The 25,922-nt window shown below is 45.9% G+C and overlaps 1 protein-coding gene across 2 annotated transcripts in view; it reads right to left on the bottom strand.

Annotated features, from left to right (window-relative positions):
* CREB3L2 (cAMP responsive element binding protein 3 like 2) overlaps positions 1 to 24,282 on the bottom strand; it is a 75,380-nt gene extending 51,098 nt beyond the window's left edge. For both annotated transcript variants that reach the window (XM_041487475.1, XM_041487476.1), the window contains exon 1: positions 24,038 to 24,282. In XM_041487475.1, the coding sequence (XP_041343409.1) occupies positions 24,038 to 24,145 (108 nt within the window). In that variant the 5' untranslated portion in view covers positions 24,146 to 24,282. The remainder of the gene's footprint in view (positions 1 to 24,037) is intronic.
* Positions 24,283 to 25,922: the final 1,640 nt, after the last annotated feature.

Genomic DNA, 25,922 nt, shown 5'->3' with positions numbered 1-25,922 from the left:
TTCCACCTGTTCTTGGGAGAAGAGACCCAACCCACATTGCTATGACTTCCTTTCAGATAGCTGTACAGCGAGCAAGAAGGTCACCCCTGCACCTCCTTTTCTCTAGACTAAACAACCCCAGCTTCCTCAGCTGCTTCTCGTAAGATTTGTGTTCCAAATCTTTCACCACCTCTGCTGCCCTTCTCTGGACTTGCTCCAGCACCTCAATGCCTTTCCTGACGTGAGGGCAAACACCGGATTCAAGATGTCACCTCACCAACACCACATACAGTACTTTAGGCTCTGAGGGCTACCCAGAGGTAAAGTGCAAGCTCAGGAGCTCAGAAATCAAAATCTGCATTCTGGAATTTCAGGCGTTGTGATTTCTTCTGTGCAGCCTGCAAGGCACCTTTGGCCACATGAGACCCCGCTGCCAAGCACCAACCCAGCACAGCCCCTGGCATGACACAGTTCAAGCAGAGGGCACCCAAAGGGAGGAAAACTCTCCCAGAGCTAAATGAGTCTGTTTGGCTCTAGGGAAACACAGGCACAGAGACAGAAAAATAATCAGGGGAACCTTGTACTGCTTATCAGCAATGTGTAACTCCAGAGCCAGTTAGGATATATATACATAGATTTATATACATGTGTATGTGTGTGTGTGTGTGCTTGTGTGTCCATGTATTAAATATAGATCATTTTTTTAACACAGCACCGTTGGCTGCGTAACATTTTGCATGAGCATCTGCCACAGACCATCTGGGCTGGGAGGGAGGGAGACCAAAATGCCATAGGACTCTTGAGGAATTTGAAACTTGCAGCAGATTTTACACAGAAAGCTGTTGCATAAGGGACACTGACAAATGTGTAGCACCAGGAAGGTTCTTTAACTAAAAGAACGAAAAAAGAAGAAACGGAAGTGATCCTACAACTGCTGCTTCCTGTGGGGGTTGGAGTTGGCTACAGATGACAGGACTGACTTCACACCACTTATATTCAGCATCACGAAATGAAACCAAACCAAGTTGCCAGGACAGGCATCAGTGTGCCAGAAGATCAAGCACTGAACTGATGTTGCCCCAATGAACTGAAAGTAGTACCTGGCACTCAGCAGATTAGCACAGAGTGTCTTTTGCTTCTGTCAAAAAAAAAAAAAAAGGCACGTCAAAGCCACACAAATTTTAATTCATTAAACTAACATACAAGAACTAATGGTTCCTCTGTAAAGCATTTCAACATCCTTCTAACCAAGACAGCTTCACATTCATAATGTTTATGTGCAGATAGAATCTCAACCACTTCCTGGGCAGACTGTTGCAATACTTGACAGCCCCTTCCACAAATTTTTCTATCATATTATCCAATCTAAACCTACCCTGGTACACCTGCGGGCCATTTTCTATTGCTTGTTACCTGGAAGAACAGACTGACCCAACCTCCTTTCAGGTAGTTGCAGAGATCACTAAGGTCTCCCCTGAGCCTCCTTTTCTCTAGGCTAAACAACCCAGCAACCTCAGCCGCTCCTCAGAAGATCTGTACTCCAGACCCTTCAGCAGCTTCTGTTCTCCAGAGACTAGAGCAAAGTTCTACAAACTACAAGATTTTATAAATCAAGGCTCACAATAATCACATCTTATGCAATAAGAATACAAAGACTCAGACATGCCAAAACTAAAACCATCAGATTTTCAGAACTGCTGAGCATCCTCCTCTCTATACCTCTACTTTTAATTTTTTTTCTAGTTGCAAGAGCTGCAAAGTCTAACAAAGGAAACTAAAGAACATGAAATATGTTCGAGCTTGCAGAGTCTGCAAACTTTCCTAGAAAAGTGTTGGGTGTGCAAAAACAGCTAGGGATTTAAAAGAACTCCTCTGTTCTACCAACAAGTTGTGGTTTCAGGTGGCTTTGGAAGATCTGGTCTTCAGCAAGTCAAAATGAGCATGGCTGGCACTAATGCCAAAGGAGAAGAACTCAGTATTTCTGGGATTTCTGTAAGCTGAATTGCTCCTGTGTTGTAATACTTGCAAGCATGCACATGCTGGGAACTCAAGCATAGGACAGTAGAGGGAAATAGCTCTCCTTTTGGAAAGTGTAGCTGTCCCTCTTTTCCCCACTAACTTATCTTTATTTTTCTAATAATGCAATAAAAATATTTAGTAACATTTCAAAAGGTCCAGTAGGGTATCATTTTGTAAAAGGAACACAGTAGACCATTTTACAGAAAGACCTAATAGTTTTGTTCCATGAAAGGGTTCTGTTACACAAGCCTCCAGTTTGAGCTTCATGGGGACAGCCAGGCACACCCAGAAAAGCCTGCAAACAGATGGAGATAACAGAAATTTAAATGGACCATCCAGCTTTTAACATAATTCCCATATGTGCTATTCTACAAGCTACCAGGTGGGTGGGATGGGAGGAAGGAGTAGGTAGAAGAGATCATCAATCTCCCCATCCTGCCTACAGTGCTTCAATCTCTGATGCATGTAGCTGCAGTTAGACCTACTCCCCTATTCACAGGGTTTGTTAAGCCAGCCATAAAAGGTCAGGACAGAACATGGAAATAGATTTAAACCAGATTCCCGCTCTAATAGCAATTCAAACTGCATATTCCCTAACTAAAATGAAAATAATAATAAAAGCAGCAACAAACTGATATGCTCTTAAAGGTTTAGTGCTCTAGCCATTCTTATTCAAGCAGATGATTTGTCTAATCCTGATATAAATCCATTATTAAAAGTTCAAACAGTAAACAAGGATATATGCTGAGAATCAGCCTTTTTTGATGTGTAGAAATTTGTATTCCTGGCTTTTCTGTTGATACGACAGAGGCTCCACACACAGTGCTGTACCTGCAGGAATAAAAGCTGGACAGGACTTTTCACACCACATCACAGTATTGTTAGGCAATGCATTGTATTATCAGACAAGACCACGACTCTGCACCTCCAAGAGGGGCAACTGGGCCAATAAGCAAACAGGTTAAAGACCCAGCCAAGGGTCAGCCAAATCTCTCACCGCTAAGGGATGTTCATGCACATATTCAGGTGTTCTCCTGGAACACTATGAAGTTTGTGTTTTGTTTAGGGAAAAACTCCAGCACGTAAGGAGGACTACAGAGAGGGTCCCCAGCAGGACTTACGAGAACCACAACACAGACCTTCTGAAGCCCTCAGTGATAAGACAAGAATAAACAAGACACAAAAACACAACTAGGGAGCAGAAGAGGAATGTGCACAGCTCCCCTTCTTGTCCTTCAACACTCAAATTTCCATGGCAATGAGTCTTTTCTTCCTGAAAACAAGAGCACACTTGTGAAACTGGTGCAGGAACACCAGCAGCAAGCCACCTCTACTGATACACACAAGCTTCATCCTTGGCAAGATAACCTCTAGCAGCAAAAAGACCCTGTCGTCATTCAGCCTCTGCCAGTGGTGGCACAAGAGCACACCTGTGAGCTTGTGATGTGGAAGAGCCCTGGGGATGCTGGGAAAAGGGACAATATTTCACCAACCACCACCCAGAACACCCCAGGTGTTTTTTGTATCAGATACCTATCTAGCCCCAGGATACCTGAACCCTTTAGTCACTGCCCAAAAACTCAGATAAACAAGGTCTAGAAAAATATCCAGAAAATCAGCCCTGTTTTAAGATAACATTGTGCCAGACACCTGCAGGACTATTACTCTCCTGATGGCAGGAGCAGGCCACCCCTGCCACTCCTGTTCTCAGTAAGGGACAAGGTGCCTAACTCGCCTTCCAGGGCAGGGTTAAGCTAAAACACTGGTGCACAAGGCCCAGGCACCTCTTCCTATGACAGTCCCCAGCAGAGACACGAAAGGGACAAGTGCAGGCAGCAGTATGGAAAGGCAACCCTGTGCAAAGACAGACCAAGTATGTGCCCAGAGCAGCTTCAGGCCTGCCTCAGCCCAAAGCACAAACACAGAGTTGTTGTCCTTGGAAAGAGGCAAGAGCATCCCCGCAATTCACCCCACCAACGTCCCAGCCGTGCTCTCATACTTTATATTTAACTACCAGTAACCCATGTGCTAACCCCTCCCTGGATTTACATCATCCCTTCGGCAGAATAAAACCACACGGATTCAACGGGGTTTGGTTAAAAGTTCTGCACACACGCACGGCTCAGTGGTCTCAGGGTCTCAAAAGCCTGACTGTTGGCGCTGAGCCCTGCCCTTCCCTCCAGATCCAAAGGAAACACAGAGCCATTTGTTGTGAGCCCCGCGGGCGCACAGAGGGGGACTGTGCGGGCACGGTGGAGGGCAGAGGTGGGCTCCCGCTGGAGGGGAGCTGTGCTCCATCTGCCTTTCACACGGATTTCTGAGGCTCTTTCTTCCTTCAGCGCGGCTCGTCCAAGGCACATAAACACGGCAAGTGAGACATTTCTGAGCAGAGGCAGGAGCAGTCTCAGGGCCCTGTGGAGAAAGAGCAATAACCCCCGCCTGTCCCCCATCCGCCGCTCACTCCCCAGCAGAGTCCCGGCCGAGGCAGCGGCTGGCAGGGATCCAGCCCACCCGGACACCGCGCCAGGAGCCTGCAGCTGCAGGAATGTCTAGGACCGGGCGCACGCAGCTTTTTTTAATTGCATGCTTCTGCTTCCACAGTCTCAGACTGCCCTAGCTGGGTACGTTTTGGGGTCGGCTTCTTTTCTGTCTTTCTTATTTCTTTCCCAAGTTCTACTTTTAGAAGTTCTACTTTTACTTGTAAGTGGATGGGGAAGGGGAGGGGCAAGGGGAGCAATTACAAGGCAGCCTATTGTGATGGAATGCTCTTCTGCCTGTTCCTAGACTTTGAAGGTATGCTCCCCAGCCTAAATGACCACAGTCTTATCCTCATTTTTGGGTAACACTTAGATTTTTTCAGACTCTGAGAAACCATTTTTCTCTGTTGATAGCGGTGAAGAAAGCAGGGATCTCAGACGACACAAACCAGTGTGAACAAATCTGAAAGAACACATTTCAGAAAACCTCGATGTGCCTGAAAACCCACATGCAGGAAGGAGTGTTATAACAATATCAAGCTATGAAACATACTTTGGCAACCTATCTTTAAAAGCTCAAGAGTCTAAATGCTGCTCATATCCAATGGATGAGAGCACATCTTGAAAAGTGAGCAAGTCCTGGCAAAGTCACATGCAAACTACTCGGCTACGCCAGCTCGGCTACGCCAGCTCCGTCATTAAAACTCAGGCTGAGCACAACAAAGAGGCACATTTCAACTGCAAGACTCAATTTGAAGCCATCACACCAGACTGCAAATGCAGAAGGAGTTCATAAATATGCGATCTCTTATAGCCTGACTTTCCATCCTATCTGTTTCACCAAAAGGTGCGGTTCAGCCTCTTGTCAGCATCCCACAGCATCAGCAGACCACGCAAAAGGCCAGCACCAAGAAAATCCTAGTATTGCTGTGTCACTGGAATTCCAAGATAAAAATGTTTAACAGCCATAACCTCGAGAGATATGTGCCCTTCTGCTAGAAATTTTTTGGTTTATTTCTCATATTCAACAGAAGGCACCATCCTTCCCAGAGGTCACTGTCTCTCAGCTTCACTCCACATCTGCTGCTCCAATCCAGTTCAACCAAGATGGATTTGTGGGTTATTCAAGCTAACAGAGACCACCTTGGCAAAGCAGTACGAGGGAGCTACTTCAGGTTCAGTTATGCCAGCAGCTCTAAAGTGGACAGCCAGAACACCTAACCAGTGGTTTATTTCTTGCTCTCCCTCCCATGGGTGATTTCCACTTTATTTCTACCTGTTTGGTCAATCAGGACTGACCTCATTTAAGAGATCAGTGAGATTCCACAACTTTGGAGCAGCAGCAGCCCAAGCACACAGCCCTGTACAACTCAAGCAAAATCTGGACTTCGTTTTTCTCTCGACCTCTCAGAACTGCATTGTTTTCAGCAGCAGCTCATTTCACAACTTACTGCTTCTTGGAAACATAAGGGAATGTAGCAGTATGCAAGTAATTCAGTGCCTTCATGCAGAATCTTACAGTGACGTGATAAAAAAAATCATACATTCTTCCTACATCATCTGGTGTGTGTAAGTCTTTATAAAATGAGACATTATGATGTAGGTTGTTTAGGCTGCTTCATCTAAATCACACTGCCTTGCACAGAGCACTGCTCCATTTACTGGTATTACAAATGACAGAATTTGGTGATTTAATTGCAACAATTAGACCATTCTGGCTGAGGTCAGGTGCACAGAACTTCACTGAAGTGAAAAATGCACCTCCATAAAAAAAATTAAGTAAGACCCATATTCTTGCAGCAAATCTTTGCCAACAATATGGGCAACTCTTCATTTTCTATAACTATTCCATAAAACACAGTGAGGTATGTTAGCATCTGTTTTCCAGATAAGGTAGTGCAAGAAGTGACCTCCTCAAACTAGAGCAGCATTTGGCATTGAAAATGCAACAAAAACTTGAGTATTCCTGTAAGGGATCTGCAAATCTACCTATCCCCATATGTATAAGTCTGGAAAAGAGATTCTCTGTCTCCAGCCTCAAGAAGAACCAAAACTGGTAGAGACAACAGACATCTTTAAGAATTCTTCTTAAATTCATGGAATGAGCAATTTGAGTTCTATCAAAGACTTCACAAAATTTCTTTGTGTGAAGATGCACTTTGAAGTCCAATTTCAGTAAACTGTCATGCCATGGTCATAGGACAGGAAAAAAAGCAGATTGATTTGGACATCTTGTCCAAGTTTGCACTGCGTAGCTGTACTATCTCCAGGGTGAACAGCTTTTTCATAGAGAAGAATGTGTGGTTTGTGTGGTTCCCTATCTTTATGATCTCATGGATTAGCCTGAAATGCCTCGGGCTACAGTGCATCCTGACCAGGACATACTGTCTCTTATAATGTTGCAACAACAACATTTAAGTGCCGAGTAGATTTCACAGGCTACTCTCCCTAACCCTGAGTCACCAAATGGCTGGAGGTGTCAGAGTTACCATAAATCAGCGAAGTCCTGCAGGCTCCACCGACAGGACTGCCACTGCAAGCTTCCTCCAAAACCTGTGCACACTTTTGTTACAGCACACACAGAGGACTATTCAACCCTTCCTACTGAAGGGAACATCTGCTTCTGGCATGTAATGTTCCTAAATCCCACTAAAAAAGATTACTCTAGGTAGCCATGTACTTCATGATGGCAACAGATCAGCCTCAAACTGAGCAATCCACTCATCTCTGGGCCATCTGCCATCCCCCACACACAAAGTACCTGACTATTTCTTACTACAAAAACAATCCAGCCATTCTTTAGCAATCGGAAAATAAAACTCAGCTGAAGTTCTTTTGGCCTGACCACTGCAGTGGGTTTGTTGGTTTTTGGGTTTTTTTCTGGTCTTCCATATATAGTTGTGACAGCAACAGTAAAATATTCTCTCAGCGGAGTCTGTATCCACCCACACCACAGATGTACTCAGAGGTACAAACCCCTCCCTCCCTATTTACACAGCCTGACAAGCCAGGGATGCCGCTTGCTGTAGCGCTGTTGGTGCTCCAGCCCTCTCACAAGATCCCAAATTTGTGTGCAAGGCATCACCTTGCAAAGTCTAAGGACCAGGAGGAGCCATGTGCATCTCAGATTCCAGAGGAGTACACTTCCCATGTTGCCCAAGATCACTGTGGGATTAGAGCTGGCAGGTAACTATCAAAAACTCATAACAGGAATGATTTCATTCTTATAGAATTATCAAGTCACATTTTAAGCACTGCATATACAAGAGCAGATTTTAAAATGTTTCACACTTCCATGTTTTCTTCTTCACACATGCTTCCATCTAGCAAAATCCCACCACATTAATGAGCAAGATCTTTACCTTCCTTGTGGTTATGCATAATCCTAACTAAGCAGAACACGCACCTTCCACTTAAATTTCTTCAAGTTACTTAAGCTACATTAGTTAAACAGTATTTTGCTAATGTGCCAGTGCCACATTCTGATATATTCTGCCTTGAATGGTGCACTCCCACTCTTTTCCCAAAATACAAAAACTGTCTCCAAAATACTGCACAGCTCCAAAAAAAACAACACACCAGTGGACAGATGACAGTTTCTTGCTAAGGCTGAATATACTCCTTCCCCTGTTGAAGAGGGAATTAAATTTGGATCTTCTGAGGTTTGCATCACTTCCTGGTAAGGGCACATTTTGTCTTCTTTATTTTTTCCCTGTCTTTAAACCTCCTTTAAACCCCTCCAAGCCCAGCCAGAATCCAAACCGAAGTGGCTGAGCCAGCTTGCACTACACTTTATCAGTCAGCCTTTGACCGAAGCAAGCAACCCAGACTTCTCAGGGTTGCCTCTGACCAGCAGGCCCAGCTTCTCACAGTGGCATCGATACACAAAACTGCATCATGTCTGCCAGGGAAAGATAAAAAAGCACAGCCTGCAGATAAACATTTTGCTGCTAAGTCACAGGTTCATCATGCATATACTAGAAATATGGAATAAGAGGAACCCAGCCTCCTCTAGTGATAACTCATTTTAAGTGAAATTACAGACAGTTTCTGTTTTCTTAAATCTCTTCCTGGTCCAACTAGTCTTTATTAAAGTTTTAAGCTAAGAGAACTTCTTGCTAATTTTTCCTCCCAAATTCTGTAAAACTAACTGTTGTTCAGTCCCTTAGTCTGAACCCCCTGAAGAGGTCTCCAAAGCTTAATCTGGAAAGGGAAGAGGTTCTCCTGTTAAAACATGTTCAGCAGGAGCTGGCAGGTCTGGATTAGAGACACAAAAACCTAACAATGAGAGCTCCACAAGACCACCAGCATGTACCAGCAAGGTAGGGAGCAGAAGTGACACTCTCCTACTCTGTATGGTTTCTAGGGCAGGAGCTGGCTGAAAGAGCATACATTTCTCAGCTCTTCTACATCTCTTTGCCCCTTCCCTGGATCCCCTCAACAGATCCTCTGGCTATACCCTTTTCCAGTAAGACAGTGGAAACCCTTTTTACCCCCCATCATGGTTACACTTGTGCCCTTTCATATGAGCCTCTCCACCAGTGTGAGAAACTGTGCACTAAGCTATAGGGGAGAAGAACTAAATGAGGCAGAGATGTTCCTCACATAAAACTATAAAAAATGACATTTTTATAACCTTTTTTTTTTCCTCCCTGTCAGAGAGGGATGGAAAAACCCTCTCCTTCCTCCCAAACTTATTTTTCTGTTTGGTTTTCAAAGGAACACAACCAGGACACAAAGACTATTTGCTAAAAAGGAGACTCTGAGAAGTTAACAGTGACCTCGAGCATTTGAATACACTGTCTGCAGTTACACTGACCATAAGGTCCTAAGGCTCCCTGCTCACTCCCTAGGTGGGGAACATCCCTGTTTGGCTTGGCTCGGCTCCCTGAAGCGCTGCACTAACTGGAAACAGGCGGGTTTGCAGGGAGATTCCAAGAAGCCCAAAGGAGCAATGCAACCACAGGCACCACTCCTCAGACCAAATCAGGGGAAAATACAGGATGCTGAAGGAACCTGGTCTTTGCTTGGTCCCTGGCTAAACTAACAAAAGAGGGTTTAAGTGTCTCTGTGTTGCAAATAACCACAGTGAGGAACCTGAAAGTGCTGGTTACATTAATTGTGTCTTTGTACTTCAGAGAAATCCTTGACAATCTGCTTAGAGACAAAAAAACCCAACCTCCTCCCTGCTCTATGAGACAGCACCAGGCCATGTGTAACCTCAGGGCTGCTTCTACACCAGGCCCCTCTCCCCTCCAAAGTCCAGAGGGAAGATCAGCTCCTGTGTGAGTACAGCTTCAGTCTGAGATGTGTCAAATATCTCTGCTTAATGCAAGAGCTCTGAAACAAAGCATCACCCAGACACATTTCAGATTGTCACAGCACTGCCTCAAAGCTCACACACAGTGCAGCATCTGCCAGCGACTGAGCTGGTCAAAGAGCTGTTTCCCAGCACCAGCACAGCCATCTCTCTTTGGCACATAGTGCAGACCTCTGATGTCACAGCCAGGGCTGCACACAACTCCACATTTCCTCACCCCACCTGCCTCCACACTTCTTCACACCACTACTCACTCCATGTTTTCTCAGGCATTTGCTCACTCACTTCATTCTCCACAGAATTCTGACTCCCATTTTTCCCTGCTGCTTGACTGAACTGATGGAATGCAGCCTGCCTGCCTCAAACACCACACCTCTTGTTGGAGATCTAAGCAGAATTGGGAATTGAGATTTTTGGGACACCTGCTGGAAATTGCCTTAAGAGGGCTCAATTAAGAGAGGACATGTAAGTCAAGAGAGACCCCTCAAAGGCCTTTTGGCAGTACTCTGAAAAGCCAGGCATGTCTTGTCCTGTGGCTCCACTGCCACGGGTTACCTTTGCACAGCAGAATGACGAAGGCAGTCACAGGAGGAGAACTTGCCCCGCAAATTAAGTGGTGCTGAACGGCCAGCATTGCTCATTTATTCCATCCCCAGACAGGCTCCAGAGGTGACTCCCAGCAGCACGTAGCTTCAGCCTCTCCTGGTGGAGCCTGACCAGCCTGACAGGATCATCAGGCTGAGGAACTTCATTCCTTGCCAGACATTCTCCAGGAGGCACTCCATGCTCAGCAGGTCAGGAAGGGGCCACTCCACGAGTGCAGCAGCATTCCCCCACACACCACCACCACCCCACAGGCACACTGGGACTTCATGCCACAAGGAGAAGCAACACAGCTTTAGAGAAGATGGACACTCTCCTGGTCATTGCCGTGTTTCCAATACAGCTTTTAGACGCCTTCAAGCTACATATGCTTGAAACTGTCTAAAACTATATTAGAACAAAATATTTTTGCTTCTAGCATATTCCAGAGAAAAACCAAAACAGCATTACCACTACAAAAGGTTATGCCATGCCATGGAAGCAGTTTAAGGCAGTACCTTCTGTCTGCCAGCTGCCTAAATACAGAGATGCTAAGGGAGAAAAATTACTAGCCCTTCCCAAATGTCCCAGGCCCTCTCCTCCTCCTGTTTCAATTTGCATGTCAAAATTAAAGACTATTTCCCTGTAAACTATGAGGATACTGACCCTAGATCACATAGAGATCTCCAGGCTTGTTAAAATGCTGCAGAAGTTCTAGACAGGCATTAATGAGCTAAGGCCTGCCACAGCCAAGGGATTTTAAGCTTCCTCCAGATGATGGTTTAGAAAAGTACAGGCGTGTAGAGTGATGCACAGAGGCAGAGGGACAAGAACAATCTTCCACTGTTAAACACTGGAGTAAAAGTTGGTACCATATCAACCAACGTCTTCCATTGATTATACCTTTAAAATGAAAGCTACAAACCTTGCTTTTTTATCTGTATATTTATCCTGTCTTCTCACACATTCCCTTCTTCCTCACACCTCACCCTAACTGCCTTGCTTTCTGCTTTTTCTCTGCCCTTCCCTTGTCAGGGTTGAAGACCCTTGGCCCACTGACACCAATCAGGTGTGTTTGACCCACTCTATACAAGGCCACCTTTGGTAGTCAGCTTCAAGAAGGAACATACATAAAGGTGGCCCTGTATTTGGGGACTATCACCTTTTTTCTAGCAGAAGTCTTATCCTTCTCCATCCGTCTTGTACATTTTCCGCCTTCATATGTGCCAAGAGGCGTCATGATAAACACAAGAAGTTCAAAAACAGCTTGAAGCAATTAAAGCACTTATTTAAATTTCACTGAAATCAACAGTTCAGGAAAATGACCAAATGCTGTGATGTATGTTACACCTTGAAGTATCCAGAATCAACAGACCCAACAATAAAGTCTGATAGCATTTCAAGCTAGAAAGGACTATGAAACCTTCCTAATCTTCCCTGTCCTAATCCACTGTTTCCATGAGGTACCCTTATATAGGATCTGATAATTTGTTGAAATATAACTGCCAGAAGAGAACATGGGTGTGCCTCAAAGATTGAGGAATGAGCATTTTTCTTAACTCAAGCATATTTTAGCACTTTTTTTGTTATTGCATTCCAAGTCTTGTTTTACAATATGTATTCACCTGTCCCATAGGTAGACACATTTTTTTGTTCCTAGTCACATAACTTTGCTTTCAGACCATGGATAAAAACCTTGAGAAGCCTCCAGTCTGGTACCTTTTAGCAGAATCCAACAAATCTATCCTCTGACAGCAAGTTTCCATTAGCAACTACTTTGAGTCAGTCCTTTAATTCCATACACTTTGTGGTACAATCTTTCAGCCAATACAATGAAATAAATAGCCAATTGTTTGCACAATTTCTCCATTTACTATCATTTTTTTTGCATCTCAAAGAATGAAACCAGGTTTGTCTGAATTTAATGGAAAGCTCCACAAGACCACCTTAAATTAAGGTTTAATTAAAATTAAATTCTACCTATTAGGCTTAAATCCTCTCTGTATTATTGCACTCTGTAACTGTGGAATACTAAAAGATTCCAAGTATTTTTACATATCTTGGGTACCAGGATCTCCAGTGCATAGTTTTAATTTCCTCCCCTTTACTCTGTTAATTCAATATTTTCAGGTATTTCCTCATAATGTCATGACTCAATAAAAATCAATGTCAACAAGCCAAACTTCCCCTCTGGGACCTTCCAGCCTATCTGGATTTCCAGTTATCTAGATTTATTGGTTCCAAGGCATGTTGATTATTTGTACCATATTGGTTCCAAGGCAAGCTAATTACTGACAGTGGCTAATTTTCACATGACACCATTTAGAGAAGTCTCCTTTCTACCTTTACATTTGCCAATGTTGTGTCTTCCCCTTGGATATTCTTTACTGATCTTCATCAGTTTCTCTTTACTTCACACCGATTCTTTTCTACCCTTCTCTAGCCTGTAAGCATTAGATGGGACAAAAAGAGAAAAGGTACTACCAGAGGACATTAGCAATTTAAAAAAGGCACAGCATAATGATAGCTTAAGATTCATAATCCCCTTTATGATAACTTTAATCTAAGCACAAAGCTCTGAAGGGATCCTGCTGTGAATACAAAAATACTCATTATCTGTGTGTTACGAGAACTACAGCTGAAATCCAAGTTTTCAGACACTCTATTCTGGTACTATTACTGAAAATGACATTACATACATCACATGAAACTGAGAAAGATGCCTCAAGAATAGCAATGTTAGCTTAATATAAACTGTTCTGATCACACCACTTCCTCAAACTCCTCCAAACACCTGTCTACCTTTAAAACAATAAATATTTAATGTTTTTAATAATTTCTTACAAATCATCTACTTCAACCACTTGCTTTTGCGGCTGTTCTTGGAATTCTCCCAAATTAGCCTCTTTCAGATATCCAGGTGTCAAGAACTGAAAAGTCCTCAGCCAAACCGTGACATAGTGACACTTGCAAGACCCAGGTTTTTAAGAATCTCCCCAAACCATACTTTTCAACACTTTAATCACCACAATAGCAGCAGCACTGTTAATTGGCCATCCCCAGGCACAACCCAAGTCTCCTTTACACCCAGACTTCACAGCTTTCTGCACTCAATAACTGCTTCAGAAGTCTCTTCAGCAATGCAAGTTTCTGCAGACTCTTGTTTCTGGCTTACAGTTCCAAGCTCCCTTTTCCCCCTCAAATGCCTGTGAATTTGAAACAATTTCCTCGTAGTTTCAGTGGCTCCATCCCAGCCACCACACCATGTAATGTCCCTCTGGAACACTAAAGCCATGTCTTAAAACCTAGTAGGATTTTTTCCCTTCCCCAACTAATCTTGCCAGCAAGCTGTCCCAAGCAAGGTTCTTTTTCATTAAAGCTAAAAAAAGATGTTCTGGACACAAAATGCTTTTAAACTTTTTAGAAAAGTAATCAGGATTTTAACTGCACATTTCTGAAAGTCAGTGACACTTTTTGTGTGCATTTTGATCTTGCAGATCTGGCAGTGTTTGTAGTTGAGAAAAAAACAGCAATATAAATTAAGTTCATCTTTTCCCTGTGGTTTTTCTAACATATTTCTAACAACCCAACAAACAAGAAATGGCAATAGGGAAACATTCCCAAGTCACAGGGAAAAGCACTTTTCTGATGGAAATTTAGCTGAAATTTTGTTCTGAACGAGTACAGCCAAGTGAAAAGTCACAAGTCACCCTGGGCAAGTACAAAATACTACTTTTTCTCTTTTAGTCCTTCTGGCAAGCAACAGCATCCACTGAAAGCCAATAGCAGCAAACGAGTGAATTGAAAAAGAACTGCAAAAGCATTAAGGCTCAAGGAGGAGACAATTTTGCATCCAGAAAGCTCATGCCTTAAAAGCAGTGCCAAAGCTCATTCCTGCCATGCCTGCTCCTGCAGGCAGTCATGCCTGAGCGGTGCCTTCCAGCAGTCGGCGGAGAGAGCCGGCTGTAGATCCCGAGGGAGCAGCACCCACGCACATCTGGAGCCCTCCTGCAGCTGCACCCACACACATCTGGAGCCCTCCTGCAGCTGCCAGCTCCTGCCCTGTCCCAGTGAGCCTCGGGTTCAGCCCCTGCAGGAGTGCTGTGAGGGAAGGGGTCAGCCAGACAAGCAGGCACTGAATCATATGGATGGCACTCTCCCTCTGGAGAGGCAAGGGGGAAATGTTTCTCAGAGAGAGGAAGGGCCGTAATGGACATCCCCAGAGAGCCCTCACTCCCTGTGGCATTTCACCAGGGAGCACACATTAGAGCCATATGTAGGCAGTGCCAGTTTGCTTTACTTTTCTAAAAAGAACCCGTCTGCTTTATGCCCTTTTTCTAAAAAATACATCTTACCAGCCTACCTGAAAGCCCACACTACTCCCAGGCCTGAGTCACCCACCCGGCAGCACAGCGGGGAGGCACAGAGGAGAAGGGGAAGGGAGCTGCAGCACCAAGGAGCTCAAACAAGACATACCATCAGTGCTGATGACGAGGCCAGTTACACCCATGATGAGAAAGACAGATGTTTTGCAGAAAGTCAGCCGCTGCCTCATATTAGCAGTTATGAAAGTAGAGAGTTCAGACATCATATTTTCCTTCAGTCTTTATCCTTTGCTAGCCAGGGCAGATCCCAGAAAGCCAGGTTTCTGGCTGCAAGAAATACTGCAGCCTTAGCTCTAAGTTCTTAGTCTTGGCCCCTCCTGAAGGCATCACTGTGTCTGTAATATCCCAGGCTTTCTAAGGCAACCGTGCCATCACTGCACCAGCAGTGGTGAGAAAATCCAGGTTTTAGTTCTACACATACACAAATCTCTCCTGTGGGTACCAGAGGCTCCATAAATGAAAACACACATGTCTTCAGATAACCCCCACAAATTCAAAACATTGCAGGCAGATTACAGAAACCAACAAAAGAACCTATTTTTTTTCCTAAGACTGGGGAAAAAACCAGCATTAGAATAAGCATTCTCTTGTGCACAGAATTTGCTGCAGGGATGAAGGGACAGAGATCTGCTTGGTATTCAAGAACAGAATTTGGGGTTTTTTTTGGTTGGGTGTTTTTCAGGTTTTAGGGTCTACAAAACCTCCTCCATGCTACTCACATGAGCTAACTCACATGAGCTAATCCACAAGGTGGTCTCTTCCCACATCCACGGTTTCAGGGTTATCCACAACAAGGAAATAACACAGGTATGAGGTAGCATAGACAAACAGCCTTGAAACAAACCAGTCTGCTGCCCAGCAGTGCCCTATCTCAATCTGAGCAGGTCAGTGTCTTGAGTCCAGACTGCTGTAAAAGGAACCACAGCATAGGTCCAGCTGGAACAGGGCTCAGGTCATCTCCAGCCCAGCCTTCTGCCCAAAGAGGGACAACACTAAGCTAAGACCAGCTTACTCAGGGCTTTAGCCAGTCAGGTCTTAAAAACTTCCAAGGAAGGAGGTGGTGCAGTCTTCCTGGGCAGCTCTCTCTCCAATGCTCCATTATCCTCACTGTGAAAACCCTTTTTCCTTACCAGTCTGAAACTCTCTCACTTCTGCTGATGTCCATTTCCTCCCACCCTCATGCCATGCTGTGGTGTAAAGAGCCTGACTCTTTTTCCACTCTTTTCTACAGACATTCACATCACAGCGTCCAAACTTTGGAGAAGAGAAATTAAACCAGGTCTCCTAAGCACAGCAACTGAAAGATGCTTCTCTTGCTTCACAAGTCACCATGAGCTTCAAATAATTTTGCCAGAGCTGAGGACTCTGCTCTCATCCAAAATCAGGGGCAACACTCAACATCCTCAGTGCAGAACAAGGGCAAATTACTTTCCTCCTGTCTACTGGAGATCAGCCCATCTCACCCAAAAAAGCACACTCCTTACCCCTGCAGGCAACTTCAGCTGCAGCAAGAGCTCAGACATGAGTGCTGCAGGCTCACCAAACAGCCTGGGCTCATTTCAGCAGAGCTGCAGGATTGCAGTGAGCCCAGCTCCAGGTGAGCCACTAAAGCCCATCAGGAATATTGCTCTTGGCCCCTACACTACGGGAGAGGAGCCTCCACCAACTTCTGTCCTGCATTGCTGCTCAGGACACATCCAGTCTGGCAAGGAAGGAGGCCTGAAGCTCCCTAAGACACCCAAAGCTCCCGAAAAGGTTATTAGAGCAGCCTGGTCTCTATTTCTCACCCCATATGACTGACAGATTGCATGAAAGGACAAAGCCAGCCCCAGCACAGCTGCAGAGAAATGTTTTTCTTTGGCAGAGAGGAGAGAGATGAAGTGGGTGTCACGTTTTTCCATTAAATTTTTGTCACCACAGCAGAGCCAGATCACATACAGAAGATTGAAAGCCAGTTAGGAGCAGATGGCAAAAAAAATAGAAGGTAGTAGTTCCCAAGACACAGAGAGGTCACTGGCAGTGTTCAGCTCTACATTTGGATGGATGGCACCTATGGGGACAGCTCTAGCAATTAAGGTCTATCCCATTTAACCACACTTTATCTTCCCACATTGCCTTCTCTGCTTCCCTACTCACTCTCAGGAGAGGGAATGCTCATTATTTGGTAGAGTATGTGTATCCTTCCTGCACACATTTAGTATTCCACTTAGCCCAGTGACTTTCTTTTCTGCAGTTATGATCTGTGTCTGACAGCTTGCAGATAGAGAATGAGGAGAAAGTCCCTGCTCTGAAAAACTCAGCATCTCAGACTGAATGTGCACCTCAGCTATGCCTTGTTAAACCCCACCATTTTTCACCTGTCTTCTCTACTGCCTATTACTAACTTCAGAAAGGTGAAAGGGCAACATATTTGCCAGCAAAATTGTGGTCCTAAGCCAAGCTTATTCTTTGCATGCCATTCCTTTTGCTTTTATGAAAGAAAAATAATATAGCATCCAAGGCAGCCTCCACTTTTCACCAGCACTTGACATCTTGGAGGGGTGGTGGGGCCACGGACCAATCCAACATCAGTACTTCCTTGAAAATCAGGTCTGTCTGTTTTTCTGCTACATACCCACATCCTTCTCAAACAAGCCTTTTTCCTACTGACCCTTGAACAAATACCTCTTCCAGGCAAACCCTGTTCTTTCCAGTGACATCCAACTCAGAGTCCACTGGTATCAAATAAATACACACATGCACATCAGGCTTTCATCTAAGCACAACTCATAAATCTACTATGACTATTCCCACTGCACATTCCTTTAGCTCAAAATGCAGTTCCACTACCCCTTCCCCAGCCAAATATTCCTGCCTGCCCTTTCACATCAGCATCAGTACCTGGGCTGCTACAGGGCAAGCTGTGTCAGGAAACTGATAAACCTGAAAGCTAATTTCTGGCAAAAAAAAGTCATTTCAAAACTGGATGAGCTCACAGGCAGCTGCCACAACAGCCTGTGGTTACATCCAGGTGCCGAACTGCACTGTCAGGTCTTGTCACCCACAAAAAACACACAGCCAGAAGGCATCTCCATGATTCAGAGAGAGATGAATAGGGAGCAACAGCATAAAAGAATGTGCCCTCTTGAAAACACAGACTAAGAGCTCTACTGTGAGAGCACCCCTCAGGGATCCACCAGGAACCTATTTCTCTTGGAAAAAGGCAAGATGCTCTAGGGAATCAGAGGAGTTAAAGGGGGGACCTTGTAAGCTGAGGGCCGGCAGCCAAGACAGCCTGTGACAAATGCTACTGAGCCAGGTCAGACACTCTGTGTCTGACAGCAATTTCACCTACCAGTAACTCACCCACAAAATGATCCTTCTCCAGAAGGGAGAGAAGCAGCCTAAAACAGAGGATACAGGGATGATGGATGTTTAAACCCAGTATTACAAAGTGACTGGAAAAGAGCTTTTGGGAATGGAGGGAGGAAGGTGTAGACAGCAGTAAGGACAGCAAGGCCTGATAACCAACATTTGGATACAAAAAAAGCACAAAAATGCAGTACCTATCTGCAAGTGCAAAGCCAGCAGTAAAACTTGGCCAGTCAGAGACAGGGGGCTACTTTCAAAGTGTCTTCAAAGCAACAACCAAGTATCTCAGAGGGCCCTTGTGAGCTGAAGGACCAAGAGAAAATGAGCCCACAGCAACACAGAGCTCCCAGCTCTTTGGAGGGAGGAGCAGCCAGCAAGGCACAGCACACACTGGCCTCCTCTACAGACAGATAATCCTAAAAAATGAGACTGCTTTAATAAAAAACTAGTCCCCATCCCATGATAGGGGAAACTCACTTAGCTCTAGCTAAGAAGGTACTCTTCACACTGCAAACAAAGACCTGCAAAGAGCACAAGTTCCCACCAGCCCTGTAGATAAGTTGAACAACACAGGAAAGCCCTGTCTGGTAACACCATAAGTGAAATTCCTTTACCCCTGCTATCGTGCACAACCTGCTCCATGTGTAAGGACTGGCTTTCCAAAGGAAACATTTACAGAGCACAGTGCACATCAGTCACGTCCATTAGGAAAAAGAATAAATAGTGGGTTTGTACATTATGCTGGCTCATTCCTATCTACCACGCTTCAAAGTTGGTCCCAGGACAGACTAACATTTTTTCCAGCTCCTGTCTTCTGCTCCTGCAGATCAAGCACTTCACTATACAGTTACAGCCAGCAACTCAATACCCCCATTTTTCTAATTTTAACTGTCAGAAAACAGCAAGGTAAAGTTTCTAGGTCTCCTACTTTTGTTTATCTCAGCTTTTAGAGGAACTGTAGATCAGTTAGACCCATTACAAGTAAGTGACATGTCTCTTAGCAAACTGGAATAGTTTTCTTATTTAAATTTGGGAAGAAAACGAGGAGGAGAAATGGTTTTCAGTGCAAGGCACCATGTACAACTAATTTTGCTGTTCAGCAGTTGTGATGTTGACTTTTTTTCTGATATGGAAAGTCATTGACAAAATTTAACACTACTGCTTTGTATGGACTCTGTATACAACTATTTAAAAATCTCACTTTCTCATTTCCCCTCCTCACTGCAATTTTGGAAAAATCTTTACAAGTACTGACTGTATAAGCATTTTACATAAAGCCAGCTGCAGGTGTATAGAGAAGAAAGAATGAGGGATTTCAACTTCATGGTTTGTGGGCAACAGACCAAACCCCATGTGCAAATAAATGAAGTACTTCTCTCTCTACCAAAATGAAACAAAAACTGGATCCAACTATACTGACACCAGAGAGCTACATGCAGCCACCACACAATGAGATACAGCCAGCTCCACATCCACACCCGCTGCAGCAACCGCAGCTTTCAATTAAATACACACAGACGGTAAAAATCAAGCCCTGTCATCCATTAAAATAATGACTGCCGTACTCCAAAAGCTCGAGGCACTCCCTTGCAGCTCATCCAGAAGCAGCTTTCCTGCAGAAGTCATTAGAAACATAAAGTAGCAGCAACCACCGTTTTTGTGGCAGAGGAAATGAGTCACCAGGCAAGCACTGCTGAGGTTCAGAGGTTTGTGATGGGGAGGAAAGAAGGCCAGCTCAGAGTTTCCCGAGCCCATCTTAGATGACAATCACAGCCCTGACCATTAACCTTCACCTCTGGTTTTGCTTTCACAGGGAGACTGAAACTTGGTAGCTGCAGCTCGGGAAGCCTCCTCCTCTCGTTCCAACCTACACTACACCTCTGGCCCAGGGCTGAGCTGCCCACAGCATCACCAGCAACATGGAAAAGGATCACAGGGCTCAGACACCACTCAGGCAAGAGCAGCAGCAATGTGACATTTCACTAATTTCAATGCTTTCATGAGTTCCAAGTTCAATAGTCAGGCTCTTTACCAAATAACCCATTTGGGCTACTTGGCATTTGAAGTTACCTTCCAGTTAACCACTCATCTAGACACCCAGGACATGACATCTAGGAATTTAAACATAAATATCTGAGCCAGCTGCTGTCCCCCCATACCTGTAGGGCGGTTGCAGTTCTGCATGTGCCATGCCAAGATCACATCCATGCTTGCATACCACTGCATTTTGCTACCATCTGGAAGCAGCAGCCCATGTGTTAAAATAGCCATGAAAATGGGGGGGAGGAAATAAAACTGCCTCCTCAGTATAACATAAAGAGGTTTTAAATGTCCAAGAACCACCTGCCTTTCAGCCCCCATCCAGCAATGGGACAGGTAGTTGGCATTTCATGGCGTGTTTGTCAGACTTATCCATCCGCCTCAGACGTGACACTTGTCACAGAAGGTCCCAGCTGGGCCATGTCCAACCACAGATCAATTCCAGCAGAACCCCAGAGCCTCCAATAGAGCTCTCCCACTTCAGGCCCACCTGTGTGTTATGGAAAGTAACAGCAGCAGCAAGAAGCTGGAGGTTTTGCTACCTGGCCAAACTCCTGCTCCCCTTGGGCAGTGGCAGGTGTTGTGTTTCCCTTCTGTTCAATTACCAGAAAAAAAGCACAAAATAATAATAATAATACAATATTATAGCACAAATATAGCACAAAGCACAAAATAACAATAATAACAATAATAACAATAATAATAAACTGCCTTGCATGGTGCCAGCACAGGGCACTACCAACACAGTCACAACAAGCTACAGCACAGGTGAAGATTATATAACGCAGACATATGACACATACCATGAACACGCCTCTGGGAAACCTTTCAGCCTTTGCTTCCATGGGAAACCACTCTGGAAAAATAACTGCTATAAAGCTATCTGGCATCCAGGTGAGCACTTTGAGGACTCTAACGAGACTTTAACCTCCAGGATTCCTGCCTGCCAATAGCAGAGCTGAGCTCCTCGAGGCCCCACTTTCTCCAGGTACAGCTGACGATATCACCAACAGCACCAGTGAGGTGAGGGAAGGGTTCCTCACACAGCTCCAGGCACTGGTGAAATCATCAGCTGTTAAAGAGAAATGTAAATCCCCAGGAGGTTGGATTTCAGCCCTGGTAATTAAGGCAGGCTGGAACAGTTTAAAATAGAGGTCAAGTTTTTAAGTGTATGCATACTTTCACACTTGTCTGCTAGCATCAAATCAACAAGAGCCAGGAACAGCCTTTTTGGTCATAGAAAGGTTAAATTTCAACTCAAAACACACAAAAGGCAGTTGGCACTGAATTCTCACCCTCACCAGTCTGTACACACAGGTCTGATTGTGGAATGACACTGACCCTTCTTCCTGCTTGTGAGCTCTCCCCTCAGCCATCATCATCTTCTCCCCCTGACAGTCCAGCTTGCACCTCCCCAGGACTGCATGACTGTCCCAGAGACTTTTCTCAAGCCCACAGTTTCCTTGGATGCAGACCTGCACATCCAGCTAAGGGGCAGCTCAGGAGTGTGTGAAGATGCTGTAGGACCCGTGTTCCTTGGCTGGGAGGGTGACAGCACAGGGCATGGGCACTCCTGCAGAGGGGGTACGGGAAGGGTCTCCTCATCATCCCAATCCTTCCAGAAAAACCCTGCAGTAAATTTGCAAACAGCAGAATAATAATGGGGTCAAATCAGTCCTCCAAGATGGAAAGCACAGCCCAGGAGAAGAACAGATGTTTCATCCAGAGAGCTTGTTTGTTTGTTTTGGGTTTTTCAAATGATTCTATGAAGTTTTGGCCAGAGGTAAATAGAGACCTTGTGTTTCATGGTATCAAGCATGGTATTCTCCTCCACATGGCAGGGCACATTCACAAAAGAAAAACTTCAACAGGCCCAAGTGTGGGGTTTTTTCACTCTAAAGAATGTCAATTTCATACATATTCTTTTCTTCTTTAAAGATTGCAATATCTCACTACACCTACTTTATAGCATTTAGTCAGGCTGCTTTTTTTTTTCTGAAACTTCTTTCAGAAAAATTCCAAGAACAATCAGAAAGAGAAATTGATTTAATGCTTTTTATTTGGCTTCAAGAGGGTCTCTGAAGAAATCTTAAACTTCTAAAAAGACCCAATCAGCAAGACAGCAAACAAAAACAAATCAATGTCAGTGTTACTCCCAACAAAAGTCATCACAGCCCAATATTTTGCAGATCCAGCCACACACTGCCCCTTATAAAATGCTCATCATCATAGCATTCAAAGCTGAAAATCCCCAATAAAACTTGAAAACAGAAAAGGGAAAAGCATCCCATTTCCATCTACCAGACAAACAGGATGTTTTCTTTATCATGACACACTTAATTCTCAGGCTCTTTGAAACAGGGCAGAAAAGACATATCCATGTCACTTGCAGCCATAATTTCTAGCTCAAGTGCAAGATCTCCTTCAAAGCACTAATTAAAGAAGACATGAGAACACTGAGTAAGAAAACAAAAGTTAAGAGTGGCAACTCCATTCTCATCACAAGGATCCAAACAGAGCAAGAGGAAGCATGCCAGCACAACTGTAAAATCTGAAGGGGAACACTCTCCAATGAGCCTCCCATTTAATTCACAACATCCTTGTTGGTAAAGAAAAAAAAAAAAAAAAAAAACAAAAAAAACCACAAGAAAACAGCAGTTTGAAGGAAGAGCTTTCCATTGTTAAGTGCTCCTGCTGGCTCTTTTAAAAGCCCAAGCCACCATAACAGGATTGCCTTTCCACGGATCTACCAGAAGATACACATTGCGCAAGAAAGCTTGGAACTTTCAAAGACAAAGAAGCCAAACACTGTTTAAAGACCGTCAGGCGTGCAGCAGGCTCGCTTCCTGCTGGAACGAGGCTTGGAGCTTGTGATGGTCGCAATCCCGGATCAGTGAGACTACCACACACCACACACAACAAATAAGATTTTCCTTGTTTGCCTTCGAAGACTAATGCCAAGATCAGCACAGAGGCAGTGGCCGCGGGATCCCCGCTGCTCCCATGGAGGGCCAGGTGCCTCACTCTGGGGCTGTATTTGCACATCACCCTGTACATCATTTGTACATCAGCCTCTTGGGTGCAAGGAAGAAGCGCGGAGCCTGTGGCAGCCCCTGCCAAGCGCTATCCCTGGGGCACTGCCACATCCCAGTCGCCACCACCATGTTCCTCTGGGTCTCCATCCAAGCACGTGCTCGACAACCACACCGAGCGTGGCTGCCCCGTGCCTCGCACCAGCAGGAGACCTCCATGCACACTTCCACTCGGGATTTACACCTACAGGGGTTTACAGAGGTGTATCGCTGTGCTTGCCAGAAGCCTCCTGAGTAACAGTGAACCAACAGACATATTTCCTCAAAACTGCCCTAATTATGCGTTTTACGCAAGCCAAAATATGGGGATTCCAGCCAAAAAACAAACAACAAAAACATTGAAACTTGTGTCGCTTGCTTCCTGCACTTGGGGAGCGGGACGGAGCCGGGACAGTCGCCGAGGGCGCAGAGGAAGCCCCGGCCGGGCGGGGGAAGCGGCGACGGACGGAGCGGGGGCTGCGGCACTCCGGTTACCGGGAGCCGCCGCCAGGCTCGGAAGGGAGGGAGTTGAGACCCCCCGGGGCACAGGGGACCCCAAGGCCTGCCCGAGGACACCCCGGCCCCCGGGGGTGCAGCCCCCGAGGGGCGACAGTCACGGCGAGGGGCGCGGGGAGCACCTGTTGGCCAAACCCGCCCGGTGCCGACGCTGCCGCCCACCGGGACACCCACGGGGAGCCCGAGGAATCCCGCCACGGCCCCCGAAACGCGGCCGCCCACGGCGGCGTCTCAACCATCCCACCCCCGGCCTCCCGGCGCCGCCAGGAGCCGCCGCCCGCCCCCGCCGCTCCTCACCGTGCGGCTCAGCAGCGTCTCGGGGTCTGCGGGCTCGCACAGCTCGCTCAGCTTGCGGTCCCAGTGCAGCAGCGGCGGCTGCTCCCCGCCGCTCTCGCACACCTCCATGGCGGCCGCAGACACCCGCGCCGGCCCGTCGGTGTGTCTTTCGGTCTGTCTGTCGGTCCGTCCGCCGCCCCGCTGCCGGACCCTGCCCCCGCAGCTGCCCCGGGCCGCGGAGCCGCGCGCTCGCCCCCGCCCCGGCGCGTTCCCTCCGCCGGCGGCAGACTGCGGCCGGCGCGCGCCGCCCCGCCCTGGGCCGGGCCGCCCTCAGGGAGGGACCCGCGGCGGCCCCGGCTCCGCGGCCGGGACGGCGGGGCCCGGAGAGAGGGGACGAGACAGCGCGGCCCAGGGTACCCGTTCGGTGAGACAGGTCAGAACGCACCTTCTGAAAACCAGAACGTCACAGCTCCGGGCAGCCGCACCGAGGACGCCGGTGCCTGCCTCAGATCTGTCCCAGAGCGCTCATCAACCGGCAGCAAAAATAATCCCAGCAAGGGGAAATTATGGTATTTTAAGACTTGTGTTCCTGCCAAACCGGGGCAAGACTGACATTCCATTGTTCTTAAAAGGTGACAAGCTGCCAGATATTTAGGAATGAAAAAGCTGGGCATTCCTCAGTGCTTGTCTGCAGCTCCCGGAGCTCAGGCACGGCTGGGTGCTGCGGGCTCAGCTCCACACCAATGGACATTTCCAGGCTGCCTTGTGCAGGAACCAGAACTGGACTTCCTGGCGTGTTCTCTCTCTTCTAGACCTCCCTTGAGACATCACCTCTTGTGGCAGCCACTTCCACCCACTCACAGAGCCAGCATCTGTACAGCACCAGTCATCCAGTCCTTGTTCTGGAGAAGGATTTCCCACACTTAATAGGCACAACAACAAAAATAGGAAAAATCATGGTGATTGCACCAGGTTTGTTGCTTTAAAGTTTATTAAACTGCTACAGTTTGATTAGGGAAAAAAAAAAAAAAGGGGTAACAGAAGTTACACTAAGATCTCCTGCAAAAATTAGTTATTTTGAGTTAGATATTGTGAAAGAAGTCAGTCTGATATTTGCCTTCAGCAGCAAAGAAAAGCCAAATTACCAGTACCTGAATTGCTACCTTCCACTTTGGCAAGCCCAACCAGAGATACAAACTTCTTGTTTGTACTGCCAGGCACTGTTATCAAAGCAATTCCATTGTGCCAGTCCTGAGATTCAGGTTGTGAAATTTGTAAAGGTCAGTTCCTGATCCAGGAGCCTCTGTGTTGTCATTGGATGTGTTCTTCCTATCAAAGCTTTTGAGGCCTTGTGATAATCCCTTTAACAAAAGGCTCTCCATCACCCTGCTGGCTGAGATTAGCACCTTCTAAAATCACTGCTGTGACTAGATAATTTCTTGGTGCTGGGGCACTAAATGAATGTTTTGCCCATATGAGAAGTCTAAAGGGATACCCATATTTGCCTTGTAAACCAACAAAATGAAGGCCACCTTAGAAGAAGGTGGTCCTGACTGGGTGAGTGCAGCTTCCTTTGCTGAGCACGATGAGAACAAGGGGCTCCCAAGGACTTCTGTTTGACCAAGAGTACTGGGCTGAAATTTCTCATCCTAACACATTTCTCAGGCAGAAATATTTATTTAAGGAATTTTATTTATTTATTGCACAGGCACACACTTCTGTCCTTCCCCCTTGGGTAAAGCACTCATACAAACTGAGGCACCCTGGGTAAACAGAACGCTGCTTTCCCCAGTGGTTTCCACTCTTCCTGCACCATATAAAGCTGTGTCCCTCTCCCCTCTGCTCTTCCCCAGGAGCTTTCTCTTTATCATTGGTACTGAGGCACAGCTGCTGCTGTGAGACACAG

This window comes from Pyrgilauda ruficollis, unplaced genomic scaffold (genome assembly GCF_017590135.1).
Source record: "Pyrgilauda ruficollis isolate IOZ18807 unplaced genomic scaffold, ASM1759013v1 scaffold80, whole genome shotgun sequence".
Taxonomy (NCBI): Eukaryota; Metazoa; Chordata; class Aves; order Passeriformes; family Passeridae; genus Pyrgilauda; species Pyrgilauda ruficollis.
The sequence above is the reverse complement of the archived record's forward strand: the minus strand, read 5'-3'. Positions and strand labels throughout refer to the sequence as shown.